Here is an 8,536-nt window from a genome sequence, read left to right as displayed (position 1 = left end):
AACACTAAATAGTAGTGTAGGAAAAGATTTTTTTTTGTTTCTATACAATTGAAGATTGTCATAATGCATAGATCCCTGACCTATCTAAATCTTATTATCAAATTAGTGATTAAATCTATTGTTAATCAAATAAAAGATCAGAGCAGGAATATATCAATGCACTTGAGTCTAGTGAATTTGGTGGTGAAGGTCATATTTCACACAGCCAAATTTCATGACTACATCAAAGGACAACACAGTAAGACACTTTGTCAAAATCTAGGTAAGCTGATATCAAAGTCCACTTTACATCTTAATCTGTGCACATGGTTCAAATTTCATAGCTTTAGATCAAAGCACAAGAAAGTAGGTCACATTATCAAAATCTAGGTCACCTGATATCAAAGTTCAATTTTACAACTAAAACTGTGCACATGGTCAAAATTTCATTGCTGTACATCAAAGGACAAGAAAGTAGGTCACTGTCCCCTTGGTCAAGGCAAAATTTTGACCCAAAAACCAAGGGTTTAATTCAGAACAATCTTGATACAGGTCCACCAAACAACATTTCAAGTCAAATATCTAAGCTGAAGCTTTCTCCCATTCAGAAAACATTTGTTTTATTTTCTGTTTTTACTATGTGTACATAATGAGAATCATGCCCCTGGACAGGGCCAGTTTTGACACCAGGGGAAAAATTTGAATAACTTTGGTAGAGGACCTATAGATGATATTATATAGCAAACATGAAAGCTCTATGCCTTGTACCTTCAGACAAAAATATTTTTTATTTTTTTACTAGATATACATAATGTAAATCAATGACCCCCGGGGCAGAACCAATTTTGACCCCAGGGCTAAAATTTGAACAATCTTGGTAGAGGTTCACTTCGCAAAGTCTCATGCCATATATTTCAACTCTAGCCTTTGTCAATTCAGAGAAGAAGATTTTCAAGTTTTTACTTTATACATATAAGGAAATCTAGCGCCTCTGGGGCAGGGCAATTTCAACACTAGGGGCATAATTAAAACAACTTTAGTAGAGGACCCAAAGATGATATTATATACCAAATATCAAAGCTTTAAGCCTTGTACCTTCAGATAAGAAGATTTTTTAATTTTTACTCTATGTTCATAGTGAAAATCAATGACCCCTAGGGGTGGGGCCAATTTTGACCCCAGGGTTATAATTTGTAGCTTCACTACACTATGTTTCATGCAAAATATCTTACCTCTAGCATTTGTCAATTACTAGAAGATTTTTTTTAAAGTTTTTACGGTAAGTTTTTACTATATACATGTAAGGATAACCAATGACCCCCGGGGCGGGGTTGATTTTGACCCCAGGGCTATAATTTGAACAATCTGGGTAGAGGTCTACCAGACAATGCCTTCTGCAAAATATCTAAGCTCTAGGCCTTTTGGGTCCTTATAAGAAGGTATTTTAAGTTTTAACAATATTTACATATAGTGAAAATCAATGACCCCTGGGGCCGGGCCAATTTTGACCCCAGGGCTATAATTTGAACAATCTTGGTAAGGGTCTACCAGACAATGCCTTATGCAAAATATCTAAGCTCTAGCCCTTTTGGTTCTTTTCAAGAAGGTATTTTTAGTTTTTACTATATGTACATACAGTGAAAATCAATGACCCCCGGGGCGGGGCCCATTTTGACCCCAGGGCTATAATTTGAACAATCTGGGTAGAGGTCTACCAGACAATGCCTTATGCAAAATATCTAAGCTCTAGGCCTTTTGGGTCTTTACAAGAAGGTATTTTTAGTTTTTACTATATGTACATATAGTGAAAATCAATGACCCTTGGGGCGGGGCCGATTTTGACCCCAGGGCTATAATTTGAACAATCTTGGTAGAGGTCTACCAGACAATGCCTTATGCAAAATATCTAAGCTCTAGGCCTTCTGGGTCTTTACAAGAAGATTTTTTAAATTTATTCTTATAATTCCTTTTGGTTGCCATGGCAACCAGATTTCTGCATGGAATGAAATTCTTTGAACAACTTTGGAAGCCCTTCACCCAAGGATCAATCCTGCCAAGTTTGGTTTAAATTGGACTAGTGGTTTTTCACAAGAAGATTTTTTAAGTTCACTATATAATCTATATAACACACACACACACACACACACACACAAACAAACACACACACAGGTGAATCGCTATATGCCACCGCATCGCAGATGCTGCGGTGGCATAATAAGCTAGCTTTTTTTCCCACAATATTAAGTGCCCCCCAAATATAGCAAAAATCAAAACCTGATTTTCCGTATGACTTAATATGTCAAACAATTGAATTTGAAATGGCTAAAATAATGTCTACTCAGCATCAAATAACAATTGTATTGTCTAGTATGTGAATCAACTACAAAACACTCTATGACTTTTGTTGATCATCTAGCATAATACTGAAAGATTAATCACAAATTCTTACACATTCAAAACCATATCATAGCACAACTATAAACTGTTTAAAAATAACACAAAACTTATTCTGATTTTTGTGGCTGTTTTTAAACAAATAATAAAATAGGAATGTATTCAATGTAAGTTGTTAATGATAAAGTAAAACTAAGTCATTTCTTAGGTGTTGTTTATCATCATCTCCATGCTTTCTCCATCTTCTTTATTTTTGTTGTATTTGCAGGTATAGATTTTTGCTTACTATTTCCAGTACTTGATGCTGCTTTCTTGCTACCTAAATATCAAAGAAAATCAGGTCTAATTTTAAGAAAAATATTCTTTACAAAAATAACAAGATTGCATTTGTGAAAAAATTGCTATGCCACCGCATTAATACAACAATAAATTGAAGGAACAGAAGTAAATTTTGTTTTGTTTGCCATAATGCAGTAGTGTCTAGTGAATTTAGGATTTATGCATGTATTGAACAACTTTGTAAGCCGTTCACCCGACGAACAATCCTGGCAAGTTTGGTTGAAATCTGACTTGTAGTGTATGAAGATTTTGTTAGTTCACAATATAATATATATAACACACAGACACACAATCACTATACAAAGTTTCCTGCCATTACAGATTTAGGGATATCAAAACTAAAAATCTGAAACCTAATGAAGGTTAACATAGAAATATTAAAGTAAATTATGATTGTATCTCATAATAGGCCTAGATTGAATTAATGTCCTCATGTAGAACAATAACAAATGGTCATTTATGTCATTTGTAGAAACAGGTAATATAGTAACTATAGGAATACTATATTGTATTCAGGAATAAATTAAAGCTCCCTTACATTAAAGTAAGCATACCTGTTTTCTTGGCTTTACTGCCTGTATCACTAGACTTTCTCTTCTCTAATGTAGACCTTGGTCTTTCCTTCATTTCTCTGAAACACAACATTAATGTGCGAACAAATTATTTACACTCCTAACTTTTATTCTACTTCATTCATTCTAGACTATAATACATGTACATTCATTCATCTATTTTTTCTTTTCTTTTTTTTTTCTACCGGTACTAATTTCACTATAAACCAAAGTAAATGTAATTAATAGGTATTTTAATGACAATTTTTTTTACAAGTATGCAATTCTATTCCAAGATATTTTTTTCTTTCATTTCTTTAAAAGATGAATTTAATATAAGAAATCAATATTATGAAAAGTTCAAAACAATGTAACAAAAATGTTCATTTCAGTCTAATAAAATGAATAATTTCAATCTCTAAGAAATATGTAATTATTTCTAAAATAAAGTTTAATTCATATAACATACCTGACAGTGACCTGATGGTCCCCTGTGATTGGTGAAATCTGACCTTGTATTGGTCGTAAAGCCCTGACAAATAAAGAATGGTAGTGTCTGCGTAAAGGACCACTAAGAGTAAAAAAAGTGTGTATACAGAACTTTTGTTGCCTATTATAGTAAAAAACCTCATTAAGACCACCCAAAAATTAAGACCACCTCACTATTAAGACTAATTTATAAAAAAAACATTGGTTGACTTAATAGAGGATTGTTACTGTATACTTAAATCCATAATGTCATCATTTTCTTTAACATTATTATTGACAAACATGTTATATAAATGAAATACAATTAAATGCAACATTTTTGCATTTCCCTAACAAAACTAAGACAGAGTTTACGTATTCAACTATCAAGTACTTTAGTTGATTGAAATAAGAGATATACGTTTTTTAATACAAAATTATTCACTTATATTTAAAGCAAATTTTCAATTCACAAAAAGTAATAAAAGCACTGAACTGATATTTTCTTTGACATTTTAACTATTTAGCTAAAATCTCAAGTGAATGATAAAGTTGTATGCACTAGTGTTTTGCTGGCATCAACCCCAACATTGCGAGTAGAAAATACCAACAACTAGTCCTGATAATCAAGAGCTGCCAGTAGGACAGCATGCTTTACTATTGTAAGTGCTTGACAATAAAACAAGAGCCTAGATAATTAATAAATTAAACGAGACTTACCTGGAAGTTGAAGTTCAATTATTATTCTACTGCTACTGGACCACAGGGTTTAATGAGATGAACATATGATCTTATCAGATGACCAAGCAGACTTTCAGAGCATACATAATTATGCAAAATGCGACAATGGCTTATACATATGGGAGGGGTAATTGGGTGGGCATTAAACCCTGTGGTCCAGTAGCAGTAGAATAATAATTGAACTTCAACTTCCAGGTAAGTCTCGTTTAATTTATTAATTCTACTGCACTGGACCACCTAGGGTTAATGAGATTTTAGAGACCATGCTCGCATTTTGATAAGTCGTTAAAACTTCATAACCAAGTACAATGATTACGCATTCAATCTACGACTATTAACTTTTCAAAACTGAAAATGTAATGTACAAAATAAAGTATGCAATTGCCATATACATAAAATGCTGTAAAAGTAACAATCATTATAAAAGAATACTATTCCCTATTTCTACTGTGCGGAAATTAAAGGTCATTATAGGCTTGACCCCTGCTGCAATGTTACATTGCAAAATTGATACATTGTATCGTATATTGTAAACAGAAAATTGCAAACAAGTTTGACACACATATACGTGTAGCACAAAATTCTTTCACATGTAGTGATATTCGAAGTTTTCTATGGTTTTAAAGCAACACATTTATGTTTTTAATTATAATTTCTTTAGGCTCGATTTCTGATATCTTGCAAAATCAGTGTTTTGAAATTACTGATCTGCGGTTAAAGGGCCATTAAGCCTAAACCTGCCATTATTCGTTTATATTATTTACATTTTTTTTTTTCCATGCATGTTTTCTTCAATAAACACATGTATATTATTTTCCAAATCAGCTCTGTATTGCAGTTACAGTACATGTTTCTATGGTTCACGTTTTCGATTCCACTCGATACAGGATAGGATATAATGAAACATACAAATGAATTTGTTCATTTTTCCTGAATTATTAATATTATTATCATTTTTGTTTGGAATCAATCAATCAATTAATTAGTTAATTAAGTCATCAACTGATTTATTTCAAAAACGATAATGAAAACTACCAAAACAAATGGCTGAATCTCTTATCACCACTTACTTATTCAGTTGTTTGAAAACAAAACCCCAAACAAGTAATATTCTATGATCATGCCATTTGGTAGAATAATCTGCTTAGTGTTTTCCTTTCCCCCGGGCAATGACGAGTAAGGTACCACATCTACATATAATGATATATTATTAATTTACCTGCCATTTCTTTTTCAAATTTTATAACATTTCTAGTTGACTAATTAACATGCAGTCTACAAATATAAATGCGTTCATCAACCGTAGAAATGTTTCATAGACTAAACTGCAGTTTTCTTGATATAATTAATATTTTTATTGAAACTAGTTGTTTCAATTATTTAAATCAAAATTTTAATGACACTTTGACAGCCGTAGCACAATCAGGATTTTGTTTGCCTATTGTTGTGATAGGTCCGACACAAATCCCTCTCTGAGTGATTTATAGTGCCATGGATCATAACACAGTGAAGGTTAATTAGCAACCCCTCCTTGCAAACAAACAAATCAAATTAAGACATATGTTTGACCTACAAACCAGGTACAGCTATTAATACCTGCTGTTTTCCCAGGAATAAGTCCGATGATAAACCCTAACAAAAACAATTCACTGAGAGGGTCCAGTGAGAGATTTATCTGAAGATGTAGTACATGTATACAATAAATCCCAAATTATCAACCTTATCTTAACCATCTAAAATACTGCACATTACAACTTTGTATAAACTATCATTATTGTAATGAATGGTAAAACATTGGTTTCATAGGTTTGTCCAACAATGAAAGACAAGGCAAATGCAAATGATTTTTTTTTCCCCATCTTAATAGTTTGTTTTATTATATTCATTAATTCATTTTATTTCTTTTCTATGTTTTACTGTAGTTAGCTTGAGCAAAAATTTCAATGCATACAAAGTATATCAAACATGTATTCAATTATGCATTTAGCTATGTCTATATACACCTTTCAGTCGAAGAAAATTCTGGATAGAAAAATATTTTAGTGATTAAATGTTTATTTTCTTCACTAAAACTTTTCATATCTTATTTTATGTTCTTCCATTTCGAATGACATGTCATTTTCTTAAAAATAAAAGCAAGTTCTTTACAATCGACATTGTCAGTGTACTTTACTTGAGATATACAGGTAAAGAGTTATTCAATATAAATTTCATTATTGAACCATCTCGAGCAAGTACCAATATTGAAAGTTATCAACTTACAATGTTCAGGGTATTTCGAAGTGTTTCTAGAGTATTGTAAAAACAATGCATACTCACATTCTGTTAGCTTTCTTGTATATGTACTCATGGTTGCCCCTGAGATTCTTACCTCACACTATATACAACCAATGTTATTTAATATGTGTTTACTTTCTGTAAGGAAAGTAACAATTCCTTCATAAGATCAGCTCCAAATGGTGCGTTTTCCCAAGAGCAAATTTGGAGTCACAGTTTTTGACACTTCTATGCAAAACACTTTCTCCAGCATATTTGATCTTCGTATATAAAAAATTTGGGAGTATTCCGGTTTTGACAAGATATGCAAAATTTGCTTCAACATATTCCTTCTCGTATGACAAATTTGGAGTACTCGCGGGTTTTGACATTTCTATGCAAAACATGCTCCAACATATTCCATCTTATATAACAAATTTGGAGAAACTCAGGTTTGGATATTTATTGCAAAACTAGCTCCAGCATATTCGCTTTTATATAGATAACTAATTTGTAGTACACGGTTTTGTCATTTTATGCAAAACTAGCTCCAGCATATTCCCTCTTATATAACAAATTTGGAGTACACAGTTCTTGACATTTTTATGCAAAACTAGGTCCAGCATATACCTTCTTATATACCAAATTTGAAGTACACTGTTCTTGATATTACTATGCAAAACTAGCTCCAGCATATTCCATCTTATATAACAAATTTGGAGTACACAGTTCTTGGCATTTTTATGCAAAACTAGCTCCAGCATATTCCATCTTATATAACAAATTTGGAGTACACTGTTCTTGACATTACTATGCAAAACTAGCTCCAGCATATTCCATCTTATATAACAAATTTGGAGTACACAGTTCTTAACATTTCTATGCAAAACTAGCTCCAGCATATTCCCTCTTATATAACAAATTTGGAGTACCCAGTTCTTGACATTTCTATGCAAAATTAGCTCCAGCATATTCCATTTTATATAAAAAATTTGGAGTACACAGTTCTTGCAATTTCTATGCAAAACTAGCTCCAGCATATTCCATCTTATATAACAAATTTGGAGTACACAGTTCTTGACATTTCTATGCAAAACTAGCTCCAGCATATTCCCTCTTATATAACAAATTTGGAGTACACAGTTCTTGACATTTTTATGCAAAACTAGCTCCAGCATATTCCCTCTTATATAACAAATTTGGAGTACACAGTTCTTGATATTACTATGCAAAACTAGCTCCAGCATATTCCATCATATATAACAAATGTGGAGTACAAAGTTCTTGACATTTCTATGCAAAACTTACTCCAGCATATTCCCTGTTATGTAACAAATTTGGAGTATACAGTTCTTGACATTTCTAGGCAAAACTTACTCCAGAATATTCCTCTAATATAAAACCATTTTTGTGCAAATAAAATCTCTACAATACGCCCAAAACAGCAAAAATGAAAATGTTGCAGGCTTGGTTTGAATGAGCCTGTTCAAGGATGATACTGTAAAATGTAACTTACTGTTTTTCCGCCCAAAGCATGTTAAAGATATACTATACTCATCTCAGAGTAAAATATTTTTATCCCAGAAATTATTTGAAATCTATGTATTTCTTTCTAAATATGTCTTATTTGAATAAAAGAATGTACAAACTGTGTTTGGGAAGCTGCATATTTTTTTTTTTTTTTTTTTTTTTTTTTTTTGAAACTATGCATTCTTATTGTGCCTCTAAATTGTGTAGAGTTTAAGACATAAGATATCTTCTTAGTGTGTAGTCAAAACATGTTTATTTTATATTAAAAAAGAGACTGT

The 8,536-nt window shown here is 31.9% G+C and overlaps 1 protein-coding gene across 4 annotated transcripts in view; it reads right to left on the bottom strand.

The window, feature by feature from the left end:
• Window positions 1-1,180: 1,180 nt before the first annotated feature.
• LOC132729677 (transcriptional regulator ATRX-like) overlaps window positions 1,181-8,536 on the bottom strand; it is a 38,085-nt gene continuing 30,729 nt past the window's right edge. For 3 of the 4 annotated variants that reach the window (XM_060715487.1, XM_060715486.1, XM_060715489.1), the window contains 3 exons: window positions 3,733-3,834; window positions 3,267-3,343; window positions 1,181-2,692 (listed from right to left, as the gene is read on the bottom strand). In XM_060715487.1, coding sequence (XP_060571470.1) covers window positions 2,595-2,692; window positions 3,267-3,343; window positions 3,733-3,834 — 277 coding nt within the window. In that variant the 3' untranslated portion in view covers window positions 1,181-2,594. The remainder of the gene's footprint in view (window positions 2,693-3,266; window positions 3,344-3,732; window positions 3,835-8,536) is intronic. The other variant, XM_060715488.1, reaches the window with a different exon arrangement.

Source organism: Ruditapes philippinarum, unplaced genomic scaffold (genome assembly GCF_026571515.1).
Source record: "Ruditapes philippinarum isolate M1 unplaced genomic scaffold, ASM2657151v2 ctg422_1_1_1_1, whole genome shotgun sequence".
NCBI classification, from domain to species: Eukaryota; Metazoa; Mollusca; class Bivalvia; order Venerida; family Veneridae; genus Ruditapes; species Ruditapes philippinarum.
The sequence above is the reverse complement of the archived record's forward strand: the minus strand, read 5'-3'. Positions and strand labels throughout refer to the sequence as shown.